This window comes from Neodiprion lecontei, chromosome 5 (assembly GCF_021901455.1).
Source record: "Neodiprion lecontei isolate iyNeoLeco1 chromosome 5, iyNeoLeco1.1, whole genome shotgun sequence".
Lineage (NCBI taxonomy): Eukaryota > Metazoa > Arthropoda > Insecta > Hymenoptera > Diprionidae > Neodiprion > Neodiprion lecontei.
This window is the reverse complement of record NC_060264.1, coordinates 24,489,329-24,507,186: the sequence shown is the minus strand read 5'-3', so window position 1 is coordinate 24,507,186 and position 17,858 is coordinate 24,489,329. Positions and strand designations below refer to the sequence as shown.

Genomic DNA, 17,858 nt, shown 5'->3' with positions numbered 1-17,858 from the left:
CGCGAAAATTTTCGCCACAAATGGAAAGGGGTTAGCCTTACTTTTTTTTTGGGCAAAAAACTTTTGGTCTCAGATTCGATTTAAATGACCCTTATCTGATCAATTGGACCCTCAGGAACTCAGAAATCGCAGCGAAAAGAGCGTAGGACCAACAGGAGAGAAATGGCGAGCGAAAAGGCACCTGCTGAAAAATGTCGAAAATTCAGGTCCTGGTTTTTTGGCTGTATCTTGTGATGCGTTCATCGCAGCGTATTGGGACTGCGCCCAATCGATTTTTCTCGCAAAATTACGTCGATATAGTGCGCCAAAGAATTGATTCCAGCACTTTTCAAAATCGCGAAAATTTTCGCCAAAAATGGAAAGGGGTTAGCCTTACTTTTTTTTGGGCAAAAAACTTTTGGTCTCAGATTCGATTTAAATGACCCTTATCTGATCAATTGGACCCTCAGGAACTCAGAAATCGCAGCGAAAAGAGCGTAGGACCAACAGGAGAGAAATGGCGAGCGAAAAAGCACCTGCTGAAAAATGTCGAAAATTCAGGTCCTGGTTTTTTGGCTGTATCTTGTGATGCGTTCATCGCAGAGTATTGGGACTGCGCCCAATCGATTTTTCTCGCAAAATTACGTCGATATAGTGCGCCAAACAATCGATTCCAGCACTTTTCAAAATCGCGAAAATTTTCGCCAAAAATGGAAAGGGGTTAGCCTTACTTTTTTTTTGGGCAAAAAACTTTTGGTCTCAGATTCGATTTAAATGACCCTTATCTGATCAATTCGACCCTCAGGAACTCAGAAATCGCAGCGAAAAGAGCGTAGGACCAACAGGAGAGAAATGGCGAGCGAAAAAGCACCTGCTGAAAAATGTCGAAAATTCAGGTCCTGGTTTTTTGACTGTATCTTGTGATGCGTTCATCGCAGCGTATTGGGACTCCGCCCAATCGATTTGTCTCGCAAAATTACGTCGATATAGTGCGCCAAAGAATTGATTCCAGCACTTTTCAAAATCGCGAAAATTTTCGCCAAAAATGGAAAGGGGTTAGCCTTACTTTTTTTTTGGGCAAAAAACTTTTGGTCTCAGATTCGATTTGAATGACCCTTATCTGATCAATTGGATTCTCAGGAACTCAGAAATCGCAGCGAAAAGAGCGTAGGACCAACAGGAGAGAAATGGCGAGCGAAAAAGCACCTGCTGAAAAATGTCGAAAATTCAGGTCCTGGTTTTTTGGCTGTATCTTCTGATGCGTTAATCGCAGCGTATTGGGACTGCGCCCAATCGATTTTTCTCGCAAAATTACGTCGATATAGTGCGCCATAGAATCGATTCCAGCACTTTTCAAAATCGCGAAAATTTTCGCCAAAAATGGAAAGGGGTTAGCCTTACTTTTTTTTTGGGCAAAAAACTTTTGGTCTCAGATTCGATTTAAATGACCCTCATCTGATCAATTGGACCCTCAGAAACTCAGAAATCGCAGCGAAAAGAGCGTAGGACCAACAGGAGAGAAATGGCGAGCGAAAAGGCACCTGCTGAAAAATGTCGAAAATTCAGGTCCTGGTTTTTTGGCTGTATCTTGTGATGCGTTCATCGCAGCGTATTGGGACTGCGCCCAATCGATTTTTCTCGCAAAATTACGTCGATATAGTGCGCCAAAGAATTGATTCCAGCACTTTTCAAAATCGCGAAAATTTTCGCCAAAAATGGAAAGGGGTTAGCCTTACTTTTTTTTGGGCAAAACACTTTTGGTCTCAGATTCGATTTAAATGACCCTTATCTGATCAATTGGACCCTCAGGAACTCTGAAATCGCAGCGAAAAGAGCGTAGGACCAACAGGAGAGAAATGGCGAGCGAAAAAGCACCTGCTGAAAAATGTCGAAAATTCAGGTCCTGGTTTTTTGGCTGTATCTTGTGATGCGTTCATCGCAGAGTATTGGGACTGCGCCCAATCGATTTTTCTCGCAAAATTACGTCGATATAGTGCGCCAAACAATCGATTCCAGCACTTTTCAAAATCGCGAAAATTTTCGCCAAAAATGGAAAGGGGTTAGCCTTACTTTTTTTTTGGGCAAGAAACTTTTGGTCTCAGATTCGATTTAAATGACTCTTATCTGATCAATTGGACCCTCAGGAACTCAGAAATCGCAGCGAAAAGAGCGTAGGACCAACAGGAGAGAAATGGCGAGCGAAAAAGCACCTGCTGAAAAATGTCGAAAATTCAGGTCCTGGTTTTTTGGCTGTATCTTGTGATGCGTTCATCGCAGCGTATTGGGACTGCGCCCAATCGATTTTTCTCGCAAAATTACGTCGATATAGTGCGCCAAAGAATTGATTCCAGCACTTTTCAAAATCGCGAAAATTTTCGCCAAAAATGGAAAGGGGTTAGCCTTACTTTTTTTTTTGGGCAAAAAACTTTTGGTCTCAGATTCGATTTAAATGACCCTTATCTGATCAATTGGACCCTCAGGAACTCAGAAATCGCAGCGAAAAGAGCGTAGGACCAACAGGAGAGAAATGGCGAGCGAAAAAGCACCTGCTGAAAAATGTCGAAAATTCAGGTCCTGGTTTTTTGGCTGTATCTTGTGATTCGTTCATCGCAGCGTATTGGGACTGCGCCCAATCGATTTCTCTTGCAAAATTACGTCGATACAGTGCGCCAAAGAATTGATTCCAGCACTTTTCAAAATAGCGAAAATTTTCGTCAGAAATGGAAAGGGGTCAGCCTTACTTTTTCTTTATTTTTCGACTAAAAAATTCTTGGACTCTGATTCGATTCGTATGACCTTTTTCCGATCAATTTGACCCCCAGAAACTCATAAAACGCAGCGAAACAACCGCAGGACCAACAGCGGAGAAACTCAGACGACTAGAGCACAAGCTGAAAAATGGCAAAAATCTAGGTTCAGGCTAAGTGGCTGTTACTTCTGATCCGTTGATCGCAGCTCATTAGGACTGCGCCCAGTCGATTTCCCTTACAAACCTATGTATGCAAAGTACTACAAAGAATTTATTCCAGCATTTTTCAAAATCGCGAAGCTTTTCGCAAAAAAAACACAAAGGGTTCAGTTCAGTTTAGCTCAGTTTATTCAAATATGTCTTAAATTTAATACATGTGTTTCTGTGTCTCTTTGTTGTGGCATGTTCATCCTACACAAATTTTGCGACATGTGTCTAGGGGTGAGGGGGTAAGGATTGGTACGCGTTTGTTTCCGAGAATTGTTAGGGGATTAAATACCATCTTCAATTTTTTTTGTATTGATGTGTGTTATGTGTGTATTGCGGGTGTTACTGAATTAATTATTCTTGTTATTCCTCTTTCGGTTTCTTGTATTGGTGCTCTTAGTTCATCGTAGTATTTTATGCCTTCGTTGATCAGCCAAAGTGCTATGTGTTTTTTAAAAGTTGTTGTTGTCATTATTTTTAATTCAACTGGTAGGTCATTGTACAATTCATTTGTTTTTATTTTTTCTTGATGATTTCCATATGTTGTATGTGTTTGCTCGATTTGTAGGGTTCTTACTGTCATGGCTCTTGTTTGTTGTCCGTCTTTCCTTTTCATTTCTTTAATTCCGCTTGGCTTTCTATGTAGTCTGATAGCTATTTCTTTCAGGTATTGCTGTCGTAGGTCTAGTATTCTATATTCTTTGTAAAGCTTGCCAGGTGGATATTTGCGGTTCAGGTTTAATATGATCTTGATCAGAGCTTTCTGAGACTGTGCAAGATGATGACTATGTTTTTTATAAGCGCTTTCCCATGCAGTGATACCGTATCGTATTATGGAATGCACAAGTGCATGGTAGATTTCTTTTTTCGCGTTCTTGTTCAGTTTTTGACTCATGATCATCAGTGGGTGGAATAGTTTTCTGAGCTTTTTTACGGTCTGTGATGTGTGTGTATTCCATTTCATCTTGTCGTCCATGAGTATTCTCAGATATTTTTGTTCTTTGACTCTTATCATTGAGTCACATTGACAGTTGGAGCTCGCTCATGCGCATTTGTGTAACTGAATCTTTTTGTACTCTAAATCTTGTTCTTCTGATTTCTTGGATCCATATGCCACGTAGGTTGTCTTCTTTGTTTTGAGAGAGAGAAGTCGTTCATTGAGGTGTTTCTGGATCTTGTTGATATCTTGCGTTGCCATTAAATATACTTCTTCCGATGTTTTTGCTCTTGTCATCAATGCTGTATCGTCAGCGTGTGATATTATTTTGGATTGTGTATGTAGCCTTAGTATATCGTCGTAGTAAAGAGTAAACAGTAGTGATGATAGGATGGCATGAAAAAAAACGCCGATTCCTATCTTTTAAGACCCCTAAACCCATGTGGAGCGTTATAGGGCCCATTTTAGTGATTTTCAGTATTTTGACGATATCTCGGTCAATTTTCATGCTAGAAAAACATGTTTTTTTCAAATTGTAGGATTTATTAAGCTCTACAAATTGGTCTTATTGAAAAAAAATTTGGCCCAAAATTCGAATGTTTATAGCCTTTTGAAAATTTAAAAACCCGATATTTTAAAAACGAAGCCTTACTCATCTCCAAAAAAAAAATATTCTCACACTCGAAAAAAAATAAAAACCACATTTTTTGGTTTTTCAACCATATTCAAGCCTCCAGGTTTTTCTTGGTACCTAACTTAATACTCTGAATGCATGGTCAGCTAACGATGCTGCCATTTTGTGACAGTTGGATGATAAAAATTTTTGCTCATACCTTTCAAGTGTGTGTTAAAATACAATTGAAGTTTTAAGAACCTTCGTTCTTTCTCTCCCTATCAAAAAAAAAATCACCGACAATCACCTTTTTAGGTCTTTAAATCAGGACGCTGCGTTAAATACTACCCAACGTAGATACTTCAATTGCGCCTAGCTGTAATAGTGTTTCGATTCTATGTCTACGAAAAGTCAAGATCGAGAGAGCAAAAGAAAAGTTGTTGGAATAATTACGAATATTAATGTTGTGGAATAGATCGAGCGCGTGTCGAAAAGAATCCAATTTCGAAATGAATAATTGTTCTAATTTCATATTATAAACGTATTATTGTAGATAATCTAGTTTGTCTCCTGGAAAATTATAAAATTTATAGTATGCATCACGTATGGATCATATAAGTATATTAATATCGTACATGGACCGCATATACATATATACTTTTTGGTCTCTGCATCATTATGACATCTGATCTATCATTATTTATCATCCATGTATACATACTTTTCCCGGGTACCTGTACTTTAATTAAATCACGTTTTTGCTACGAATTTTGGAAGAAATTGATTCTCATTATTATAATTTCTTGAATCGCTGACGATTCGGTAACGTTATAAGTCGGTAAGTACGCACAAGCTAAATATTGATTTGGGCTTACCATTACGACGACTGCGTTACTCGGAAGGTTATTGCAACCGACATCATGTCGTGATCGGTAACCCTCTGATGCTCTGTAATAAGTTCCCAACTCTGCCGCTGGAACACCACAGTGGGCGCAAGCGCGCGACGATTTTCGGTTGTCACACCAAAGCCCATATGGGTAACTGTCTTTACAGTCTTCAGTCAACGCATTACGTTACAAATGTCGAGAATCTGTGGCTTTATTATTGCAAGCATGGAGACTAGAGTACAGGAGTCCGATATTCATACATTTGAACCAGTATAAAAAATCCGCACAGTAAGGCTTGCGCTGGCTGACACTGAAAGGCGCTGATATCGCAAAGATCCGACGAGTGGTGGGGAAGGTTTCTCTCTGGTGGGGAGACTAGACCCAAGGATATTTCATTTCGGTCACGATCGATGTTTATATACATATATATATATTCCTACCAAGTTCACTTCAAAACTTTACGATGACAGCGATGCTTTGGATAAAATCTAAAACTACTAAACGACAAATTTTCGAGTATGATTTTTTCGTATGCTCCCCAATAGAGATCGGACTCCTGTACTCTAGTCCCAATGATTGCAAGATTTGGTTGGCTTTTTTAAGATTGAGCAAAAATGGCTGCATGATCAACCTCCGACCAAAAAAAGTCCAACTTGTTTGTTATTTTTTACTTTTCAGGTACGCATGTATGACAGCATCTAAATGGAAGCATTTATAATCGAGATATCGTCTTCATCTTGATGTTCCAGACTAGAATATCATACTTGCAGGTTTGACTTATAATTCATTTGAACAATTTTTGTTTTAATATTCTCATAAATTTATTCACGGTATAGCGAAATTTTTTGATAGAAATTTCTTACAAAACATTCAATTGTTAATGAACTTTAGTAAATATAATTGATTCCTTAAACTATTGACTTAAAATACAGTTAATAAAAAAGCCTTTTCAAGTTTTCGTTGTGTTGAATTCTTACAATTACACTTACTTGCTAATTGTACTTGCTCGTATGTATCACGGTTTCTGCACGGGACGTAAGTCTAGTGCATAATAAAGTAATCATCTTTTCATTAATCTCAATTATGTCATTCTTGGCCATTTGTAACAGAATGAAAATTAGTATGTTATTGTATTATGAGAATAAGGTCGAGTATATGTATATGTTGAGAAATTGCGGTACGGAGATATATTGAATTTTGTGGCTGCCAATATCATATAAAATGTATTCATGTAACGTATTCCTACACACTTGGAACTTTGTCTAAACCGTTAAATGATTATTATAAAAATTGACACTACATATACACCCCAAAAAGATTGTGAGTTGAGCTTGCTACCCAAGAGCTATTTGCAACTCTGCAGAAAACGGCAATGTAGTAAAACTTTAAAAAATTGATTTTCACAGCCTCTGATTAAAGAAAATCCAGCATTGTATTAAGAACCACTTTTCTCTCGATCTATAGTGAATTTCTTTATCATGGATTAAATCATACTGTTCTTATGAAATAGGACTAGAAAATAAATGCGGTATAGTGGAACAGAATAAATCAATCAATTTCAAAAATGATAAATTATTATATTAGATTAAAATTCTTTTGAACCGAGTTTCAATATTAATAATATGACCAAGTCTACTTCAAAAGTTATCAAAGACTCTGAAAAAATTCTACAAAAAAGAAGACTTAGTGACTACCAAAACAGTTTAGTTATTTTTCACCTATTAAAATCAATAAGGTCACTTAGGATGCGCAGTGAAGTTGTGTAAAAATGATAGCTATGAAAATCAGAAGTGAGTTAAGTAGTCTCTCATTTAAGTAAGCTTGTTGCATGCGATGTGTTCTGACTAAAATTAAGACTCAAAATTTAGTTGTTTTAGTGGAACAAATAATCTTCACTGATCCTCTAATATAGCAGCCAGTTTCTTTACTTCATCCTGATGAGCGTACATGAATGCCTTGACGTCCCACATCATTTGAACAATCTTCTCATCGCTCTTTTCATCCATCGATATTTCCTCGGACATTTGAGGATTGAATCGGAAATAAGGGACACCGATCATCGAGCACCATGATTTTGCACGATCGACAAGGCGACCATCACTTGCCGTGGCTTGATCGACCAACAGAGTTCCCAACGCACTTAAGCCTTTGGCAACTTTCGGTGTGTCCCAAAGACTTTCCGGTATGAAGACGTCAATATTCTCAAGCTTTCGTACTGGAATGAGACCAGTGCCCAGTGAGACGACAAGAGAAATGGGTTTCACTTCGTCTGTTCTTCCAACAGCTTCAAGTGCCAGATTGTACTCATTTATTTCTGTGAGAGCATCCAGTGTAGGATTATTCGCTATTAATCCTCCGTCAAGAAACTTTCCAAAAGCTCTGAAGTATGAAGGAGCTGCTCCCGTGGCTCTAGCAGCTCGCCAAACGAGCTGACGCTCTGGAGGGAGTGTTTCCATGAACTTTCCACTAGGTGGAACACCGAGCAGGGTGTTCGGAGATTCGTAATTTCTGAACAAATGCAGATCCACTGGCATTCTGTCCGCCAACACCCCAGTTATCATCAATTTTGGGTGTTTAATTTGAGCCATTACTGTTTCAGTACCGACCGCATTTTTTAAAATGGTCTCCAAGCCTTCACTGTCGTAGGGTCTGTTGCCTACGAAAGCTTTATCCTTGACATCAAAGTATATCGCTACGCATTCTTTCAAACTCTTGCCCACTGCTAGACCTAGAGCTAAAATACCACCCGTTGAAGTCCCAGCAATCCAGTCGAAACATTCAACAATTGGTTTTTTGATCACAGATTCGATTTCTAACAAGATTTGCACCAAGACAAGCCCACGAATGCCGCCACCATCAAGGCACAACAGACGTCCACCGTCAAGTTTACGCTTGCCCTCCGAAGCCTGCTTTTTTGCACTCGCAGTAGATAGAACTTGATCTAAGACTGCTCTAGAAGCTGCTGAGGAAACCTCAGGTGGCGCTTCGCCGTTGAAGTTTTCATTGTGATTGCAGCCTATGTGGCATCCTTCCATCTCAGGAGGACATCGCCGTGCTCCAACAGCATGTAACATGTAAAGAATCTTTTTTCTGTCAGCGTTATCATTTATTTGAACGAGATGCCTGGGTGTTTCCCCTTTGTGATTTGCTATGTTGACGTCCGCGCCAAATCCAATGAGTGCTTGAACTATGACTGGAACAGCGTGAACTACGGCGTGATGCAACGGAGTGTTTCCATCCTTGTCAACGATATCCACAGACGCCATTCGTGTCAGCAGAGCGACGACGCACTCTAGCTTTTTTTTCATTACCATAATGTGCAGGGCGGTTCTTCCATCAAAGTTGACAACATCGACGTCGCAATTCTGCTCTATCAAGGCGTTGATCGTTTCTTTACTGGTGGACCAGTGTAACGGAGTTCCACCGTATTTCATTTCATCCGAATTTAGGGCATCCGGCTTTTCGCGTAGGAAATCACCCACGTAACCAGGAGTTGTTGGTTTGCTCTCAACTGGAGGAATATTAACATCAGCCCCGATTAAAAGCAGAGCCTTAACAGACTCTGGTTTATTGGCATGGCAGGCAACGTGCAAAGGTGTGTGTCCACTACTGTTTCTGGCATTGAGGCTGTTTTGCGCACTTGGACCAAGGGCCATAATTATCTCTGCACTTGCATGCACCGCGTAATGATAGACAGTGTTTGCGTTGTGGTCCAAATGGTCCAGGGAACTCTTAGCTGCCATAAGCAACTGAACCATCTTTAAGTTGTTTGCTTGTATTGCGATTTGGAGAGGCGACACTCCTGATGTCTGATCACTGGTGTTTACATGGCTATTTACGGCTGCATAGACAAAAGCGTCATAAAGTGAAAGATGTGCCGCTAAGTGAGCCAAGGTCCATGTCGGATGATTTGTCAGGAGATCACACAGCTTACCGATCCCACTCGTGCTGCACAGCTAATTGTAAAATGAAAAAAAATAAACATTCAACTTTCGTTTGATACACATTTACAAGATGGTAAAAAAATATTCCCAAGATAATGTTTATTCAAGCAGCATTATTGTTTCTTTTAAATTGGCGTTTAAATACGTGCCAATGCCACGAGTCATTAAAGAAAAACACAGAATCACATATTTTCTCTTTCCGTCATATTACTATTTTTAGTAAATGAAACTTTATGTAGGTAAAAAAATAACCAAAGATAAGGCATTCGACAAATGATGTTTGCGAAGTGAATAAGAAATAAGTATCTGCATGATAAATAAATAGATCACTTGAGATCACTCTTACATCTTTAGAGATTTGAACCAGGACAGGAACCTTGTCTTTGAAGACTGAGAAGAGCTTCTCTGCAGGTTCCAAAGTATTTGAGCGAAATATACTGAAAACATAAAGAGGAAAAAATTAGGTTTTAGTTAGTGCACTACAATTAGCAATACTTTCTGTATTAATACCAAACGCACCTGTAAAGCTGGTCAGGGTTCTTGGTGCAACTTCCAACCAGAACTATTTCATACTTTTCCTTCCGCTGGTTGTCCGGTCCATATAAATAGATCTTCCCTTGTCGAGACAATACTGTACGATTTTCATATTGCTCAGGTTTAACTTCTAAGACTTTGTTTGGCTTAGCATCCAGCCCTAAGATATTACGAAGAACTGCCGAATCGTTGGTCAAATTTCCCAGCCAGTCCATCTTTCTCAACAATTTTTAATGAAGAAAATTCTGTCAACAATACAATAAGAGTTTTCATTACAGGGGTGAAGAAACAACGCTGAACAAGTACCGATTGAAGAAAGTAAGTAAGTAGGTTTGTTCTAAAGTGGAAATAAATTATTTCCGTTCAATTTGTGCTTTTTCTTTCTATTCATGTACTTGGAGATAATTTTGCCGACTATTTCGTAAAATTTATCAAATTTCTAGAATTTGTTTATTGATGTTGAATATTCAGCCATATTGAATTGACCCACTTTGTGCTTGTAGTGATTTGGATTATCCAAAATCATCAAGGTAAAGTTTGTAATGTTAATATGATAATGCATTTTTAGGAAGCACCATTATTTTGTAACTTTTTATCTGAAGTTTACTAACTTCAACCAAGTCCGCAATCGCACTTGAATTAACAATTTCAAGCTAGTAATTGTAATAAACCACCAATGTGATTTGAAAATTTCTCATACGTGAACATTCAGTTTTGTCAAAAGGTTCTGTAAAAAAAATTAGCCACAAATTAAACGTTTATTTCACTTATGATTTCAATGACAAAAAAAAGTGTTTTATAATTTGCAATGATTGCACGCTTCAGATTTAGGAACACGCAACAGCTATTTCAAAATGGTTATTTTTACCAATCCTGGTCTATGTTGAAAATACATTACTGTTGAGTAAACTTGTTGAGTTGAATCATTCAGTCGAGCTAAAAACGACCAAATCGATTTGTGGTATTTTTGGACAATCTATAATCCACTCCAATCAATATTGGGTGTCACATTACGAGCCATAAAACCAATTGATAAGCACTTGACTCAATTTCCTTAAATGATTATAATTTCAAACCTGCCTTCTATCGCTTTGTCTAGGTTACTTACTTTGTTCGCAACATCGTTTAAAATTAATTTGACTTATCAATGAATATATCAACTGTATGGAGAGTGAAAATACCAACAATATTCTTAATTAAATGCGGTTTTCTAATTACTTTGGTCGATATAAGTATTTCGTTGCTGGGTAACTTCATTCTATACCGCTTAAGTTGACATTTACTTATCGTTAGTACACAATACACGTTTGCTGTACTTGACCACTCACCTTGCCTTTGAATTGTCACGGATTGTTATTTATTGGCAGCTGGCACTGCGTCAACGGTTTACTTTGGAGCTGCCTACTTCACACTGAACGTCTGAACGAGGATTTTGCGTGTCGCGTTGAGCTGACCGCTGAGTAGCGAATGTAGTGTGATTGCGTACAACTGCTACAAATGAAACGTCGATCGTCGCGCATTCGCTTATATAACTTTTATGCATCAGCTTTCAGGTCTTGACCAGTCTCAACTCCTATGGTCATTGGACATATCCGTTTAGTCACTATTGCCACCATACTGGTTATTGCAAGAACAAAGTTCAACGTTTATGTCATCCAGCCATTGGCTCATATACAACGTTCCAGAGACACGTCAGAAACTAGAAATTTCAGGAAACCCCCTCATCCTTGAATTAGTTAAGCAAACAAGTTAATGTATACATAAATAATATTTGGAATACCTGTTACAGTTGATTTTTTGTCGCACCAATTTTCTATAATCTTAATATGCGAATATGACATTACCGAAATTCTTCGTCAGTTGTGCATAATTTGTACACATATTCGGTGTTGCCTCTGCATGAGTTGATGATATAATATTTCGTGAGCTCGAATAGCACTGATGGCTCGCAGGTATGAAGAAAGTAACTACATTGTCAATATTACGTTTGCGGGCTATTCTTGTATCTACTTGTATATTCCTACATGAGGAGAATCCGCTGGGTTTAATGGAATTTGTTGGTGTATCGCTCTCAAAAAATTTTAAATATCTGCTGAATAGTCTTTCATTCAAATTGCTTGTTTAGATACATGCATTGATAGTTATTCGCTCTGATCAATTTTCTGCCACGTCTTTTTTCGCTAATTGCAACGATTAAACATCAATTTTTGGATTGGAAGGTAAATTTCATTCGATTTATTAAACATCTGGGGGCATGACGGTTAAAGCTGACAAAAATGAGTTGAAGATTATGAGCGCGTTGAGAATAGGCTTATTATAAAAAATGTGAATACGAAGAAACATTAATGAACATTATCACTAATTGGTAATTACTTTATAATCAACCTGTGCATGTTGAAACAATAAAATAAATATGCTTGGCTTTATAGTTTCACCTTAACTTGAGGATCACTTGTAAATTTTTGAAAACTAAAGTTACGAAACAGTGCATTTTTTTAAAAGAATTTCGTTGTAACGTTTGTGGAAATCGCGTATTCTTTCTTCTGACGCACAAAAATGCTGCCGTCGGAAAAACCCAAGAGCTCTTGCCTAACAGTACAAAAATTAGCAGGCAATTACGTGTATAATATTCATGGCATATTGTATATGAGACAAGCAATTCAAATTGCTATAAGAATATATGGGCATAAGCCACAGTCTAAGCCACGAAAAAGTATAATAATACAGGTTTAAGCATATTTAAATGTAGTGGTCATCAATAAATTACGAACGATCGTAACCATTCTCGATTGCCTCGCAAGTTAATTGGCTTATAGCGATTAGATGTAGGCAAATTGATATTATAGTGACACGAGAATTGTTTTTATAATTTCTTATACTGTTCAATTTATACTAACTGAGATAACTATACGCATATACATATAAATTTAACTTGTTAAATTTTTTAATTGGGTTAAACTGAAAATTTTGAATTTTTTCGACAAAAACGTTAAGTAGATACATTACAAAAATCAAATACTGAAATACAGAAGCGATGTGTTTTCTCTTTCATTATAATTGCAGGAAGTTTTTAATTGTAAGAATATACACAGTCGAGTTTACTTCTTAGCAGTAATTATATGCTCTACTTTATGTTGTCTTGGCATGATTTACAGAAATTTCATTTGCTAATGGGCAATTCCAATAACGGTACGATGTGACAAATCGTGTATATAGTTGTATGGATTATGACAGTTGGTGGTTTGACATAGTAATTTTGTAGGACATCCAGTTTCCGCAGATAAAAGGAAGTTATAAGTGCGATGAGAAAAAACGCTGTGGTTTGAGATATTAAACGTCAAACAGAATTATGTAACTATCAAATATATTATACAGTCTAGTTAAAAAATTTGAGATCAAAAATTATCCGAAGGCGCAACAGCTTCAGGGATACGTAAAAATTGACGGAATTACCGCAAAATCGAAGCAGCATATGACGGTTTCTTTATTCTCGTATACAGATTTGATCCGTGGAAGAGTCTCCACATATACCCTTCAAATAATATATAGAGTTCTCCTGCTTTTCACTTGAATAAATAAATACTGCACACATTACGTGACGAATTGTCAACTGAATGATTGTGAGTTATAATTTTGTCTGACTGAAGTATAATGTCATGTGAATATTGTCATGAATCATCGGTGAATTGATTTATAAAAACTGTAATAAGCTGTTTTTTAATTAAAATTTGAAGAATAATATATCATAGCAACCTTGGATATTTGAGAAAAAATTTTACACCTTTTATATGTTTGGAAAATTTGGTCTTTTTAAGTTATCGACTGGATTCACGGCGTACAATTAATTATTCCTATTGAACTTTCATCACTTATTGACCAGCCTGTACGCCCAACACATTCGTAAGTAGGGAAACCCCCACCCGAGGCTGCGTTGAAATCGAACTATCGACGTGAAGTTGGTCCGCGAAATCAAAGAACTGTCAAAAATAAACGGCCGTTACTTCGGGTTCTCACGTATTGCATCATGTATAAGCACAAAGGTTAAATTCACAATCAGGTCGATCAATGTTACACTCGCGTCGTAATTCAATGTGTCTCAGTGTCTGTCGCATTATTTTTATTCAAATGCTGAAAATAATTACTCCCCGGAGTTGAACTTTGGAACGATCGACACTGTTTTTATGAGTCGAGAGTAAAGAATAAAGAGTAAAGATAAGAAGATTAATTATGAAGTCTCTGATCATGAACTGTAGCAATTCACCGAAACTCTTGTCAGCCGAAGAGAGTAGTCTCCGGAACATAACCTAAAATCAGTCGATGTTGCGATAGCACAATTAGTCTAATTTTTTAATATTTATCGCAAAAATGGCATGGCTAGGAGCCATAGCCAGCGGCCTAGTCCTTCGCAATATTCTCGGATCAGAAACTCCCCCCAACAAAGTCTTGGAAGTCAAACCTGAGCAGTATGGAAACCGCACAATATACTGTCGAGAGGATGGAATCGTTTTATATGGTCCGGACAACCGGAATAAAGAAAAGTTTGAAATTGTTCTGCACAGACCTTGCACCGAGACGCTACATCAGGCCTATAGGTTTGTGAGTCGCTAGTACTTGAAACAATATTACTTTTCCTGAAATTGTACCGTTTGTAACACAGAATTACGATGCGAAAAAAACATCTTTCAATGCTATCTGTCTTATGAATAAGTTTTTTCAATACATGTAATGAGCAATGTGATTTCCGTCTAATGTTTCATAATCTATATTTGAAATGTCACGCCCAGTTTACACTCGAATTCAATTAGCCATGGTTCAGTGCCAATGCGCTACAAATCCTGTGCTTACATTGTCTTGAAGTTACCTGACAAAACTAAGTAGTATTGATTTGCATTTAGATTACAGACCTTCACCAAATGTAGATCAATTGAAATTGGTATTCAATAACATGTACCAGAGCTATGAATGACGTATTATAAACTTTTTGTGATTTTTATAAATATTGAGTAATTTAGTTCAATAATACGATATTCTGTAATACAAGCATAATTTGTCATTTCGCTATAGCTGTTAAGGTGGATAAGGACAAATTACAACCAAACTATTATGTCAGTAGTGACAGTTTTAACTATACCTCTGTAAAAAATGTCTGTCAAGTTGATCAAAAACGAAATTCATGAAAAAAAATACAGATAATTTATATATTTTTAATTTTCAGTCTTCTGCGGTCGGATACTTTGGAACCAGCAGAAAATATCTTCACTGTCTATAAAGACAAAGTTCCCATTCTTGTACAAATTTCTAGAGAGGTGAGGGCTTGGATAATTTATCAAAACAATCATCGACTCCAGCAATTTTATAATTTTTTCTGCATGGTTCAACAGAAACTTTCCCAGCTATCAAGGGTTAAGCCATACATGGATTGCAATGATTATTTATACATTTTTTCATGCACTAAATTATTTTAATTACCTAACATTTGATGTGAAATGCTCTAAACTCTTGTTCTCAAGCAACAGTTTAATGTTGAAAAGTCCTCTCATTCTCCAAGTGTCTATGTGAGATCCTTTCTAATTTTTTTAAATATTGAATTGAGTTGACATAGGAATCGAACAATTTTATTATTTGTACATTCTGGTATTGAAACGATGCAATGTTCTTTTACCATGGACTAAATCTTGCTTATGTTTCTATGAGTTAGCTGTGCAACGCAAATGGGATTCGTCGGCTATGCGACGTACTTACGGATCACCCAACATGGACCCTCGCTCATCTGGCAGCCCATCTTTTGCTGTATGACGCATTGCACCATACAGCAGTGAACAGCCACCTGAACAGCAGCGACCCAGCAACAGGAATGTCGCCACTTCAAGTAGCGGTTCAAACGAACAACTTGAGGATGGTTCAAATGTTGGTAGCAGCTCAAAGTTCGCTTGAGCATTTGGACCACAATGCCAACACGGTTTATCATTATGCCGCCAGTTCAACCAAGGATATAATCCTTGCACTCGGTGCCGGTTTGCCAAACAGTCTCAACAGTCGAAACGGAAATGGGCACACGCCGATGCATGTTGCTTGCCTCTCTGATAAGCCAGAGTGCGTTAAAGCTTTGTTATTGATTGGAGCAGACGTAAATATTCCCGCAAGCGAAGGACAGCCAACGAGCCCTGGATATGTCGGTGACTTTTTGCATGATAAACCAAATGCTCTGCATTCTCAGGATATGAAATTTGGCGGAACTCCTTTACACTGGTCCTGCAGTCGAGAGGTAATAGACGCCCTGATAGAAACGAACTGTGATATCGATGCTTTGAATTTCGATGGCAGAACCGCACTGCATATCATGGTAATGCGGAAGAGACTGAACTGTACCGTGGCTCTGCTGAGCCACATGGCGTCTGTAAACATCGTCGATAACGAGGGAAACACTCCTTTGCATCTGGCCGTCACTCAGGCGACGCCATCTATAGTTCAGGCTCTACTTGGCTTTGGTGCGGACATTGATGCGACGAATTATAAACGGGAAACCCCGCGGCATCTTACTCCCATTGAAGCCAACGCCGACGGAAGCAAAGTACTCTACATTCTTCACGCTGTTGGAGCACAGCGGTGTCTTCCGGACATGGAAGGATGCCATATAGGATGTAAACACCTTGAAAACTTTGACGGAGAAGCACCGCCTGAGCCCCCAACGTCAGTTCCTAGAACAATCTTAGATCAAATGCTCTATGTTGCTGGGATGGAGGAACTAGCTTCACAGAGGAAAAGAAAGGTGGAAGGTGGACGTTTGCTTTGTCTGGATGGCGGAGGTATAAGGGGCCTGGTTTTGGTACAAACCTTATTAGAAATTGAGTCAGTCATTAACAAGCCAGTGATTCACTGCTTCGATTGGATCGCGGGCACTTCGACGGGCGGAATATTGGCTCTCGGCTTGGCGACTGGTAAGACTTTAAAGGAATGTCAAGCATTGTACTTCCGGATGAAAGAAAACGCGTTCGTGGGTCCAAGGCCCTACTCCAGTGAGGGACTAGAGAACATTCTGAAGTCCGCACTGGGCACTCACACGTTGATGTCTGATATCCAGCACCCTAAATTGATGATAACTGGCGTTTTGGCAGACAGAAAGCCCGTAGATCTGCACTTGTTCCGGAATTACGATTCTCCAAGTGTTGTGCTCGGCGTTCCGCCCAGTGGCAAGTTCAAGGAAACATTTCCACCAGATCGCCAGCTTGTCTGGCGAGCTGCTAGAGCGACGGGAGCGGCACCATCGTACTTCAGAGCTTTTGGACGATTTCTTGATGGAGGATTGATAGCGAACAATCCGACACTAGATGCGATGACGGAAATACACGAGTACAATTTGGCATTGCGAGCCATGGGCAGAGAAGATGAAGTGAAACCTATTTCTTTGGTCGTCTCTCTGGGGACTGGGCTTATCCCGGTATCTCAGTTGAGGGAAATTGATGTCTTTCGACCTGAGAGTCTTTGGGATACGGCTAAACTTGCCATGGGAATGTCTGCATTGGGAACTCTTCTGGTAGATCAAGCTACGGCGAGTGACGGTCGTGTTGTGGATCGCGCGAGAACCTGGTGCTCCATGATTGGCGTTCCGTATTATAGATTTAGTCCTCAAATGTCGGATGAAATTCCGATGGATGAGCGAAGTGATGAGAAGCTGGTCAACATGATCTGGGAAGCAAAGGCATTCATGCATGCCAATCGGGATCAGGTGAAAGAGTTAGCATCTGTTTTAGGTTGCCACTAGTCAATAATACTTTTATTTATTTCCAACTTCGTTTACTTTATTCAATTCCAACGCCATAACGGAATCTGTAGTTACCGATTATGTATGTAAGTATCTTATGTATTGAAATTATTTATGTTTCGATGTGAAAATGCTGATAATATAATCGTATTCATGTCGTTGTTAATGAAGTTTAAGCAGTGCTGGCCCGTGATTGAAATTTATCATGTAACGAATAAAACATTGTTCCCTGTGACGTTTATTGTC

The 17,858-nt window shown here is 38.6% G+C and overlaps 2 protein-coding genes across 6 annotated transcripts; one reads left to right on the top strand and one right to left on the bottom strand.

Annotated features, from left to right (window-relative positions):
- Positions 1 to 5,910: 5,910 nt before the first annotated feature.
- Positions 5,911 to 12,300, bottom strand: LOC107225978 (85/88 kDa calcium-independent phospholipase A2). Of its 4 annotated transcripts, none has more exons than XM_015666633.2 (4): positions 11,179 to 12,300; positions 9,836 to 10,095; positions 9,663 to 9,753; positions 5,911 to 9,328 (listed from the first exon to the last, which is right to left on the bottom strand). In XM_015666633.2, exons 2-4 carry the CDS (start codon positions 10,063 to 10,065, stop codon positions 7,265 to 7,267), a joined length of 2,385 nt encoding a protein of 794 aa, XP_015522119.2. In that variant the 5' UTR covers positions 10,066 to 10,095; positions 11,179 to 12,300; the 3' UTR covers positions 5,911 to 7,264. The 4 variants fall into 4 exon arrangements, with proteins under 4 accessions (XP_015522119.2, XP_046595479.1, XP_046595480.1 ...); XM_046739523.1 differs by lacking the exon at positions 11,179 to 12,300 and adding an exon at positions 11,069 to 11,162; XM_046739524.1 differs by lacking the exon at positions 11,179 to 12,300 and adding an exon at positions 11,036 to 11,056.
- Positions 12,301 to 13,730: 1,430 nt separating this feature from the next.
- On the top strand, positions 13,731 to 17,847 carry LOC107225977 (85/88 kDa calcium-independent phospholipase A2). 2 transcript variants are annotated; one of them, XM_015666631.2, is made up of 3 exons: positions 13,731 to 14,446; positions 15,066 to 15,156; positions 15,549 to 17,847. In XM_015666631.2, exons 1-3 carry the CDS (start codon positions 14,316 to 14,318, stop codon positions 17,610 to 17,612), a joined length of 2,286 nt encoding a protein of 761 aa, XP_015522117.2. In that variant the 5' UTR covers positions 13,731 to 14,315; the 3' UTR covers positions 17,613 to 17,847. The 2 variants fall into 2 exon arrangements, with proteins under 2 accessions (XP_015522117.2, XP_015522116.2); XM_015666630.2 differs by having other exon boundaries at positions 13,732 to 14,442.
- Positions 17,848 to 17,858: the final 11 nt, after the last annotated feature.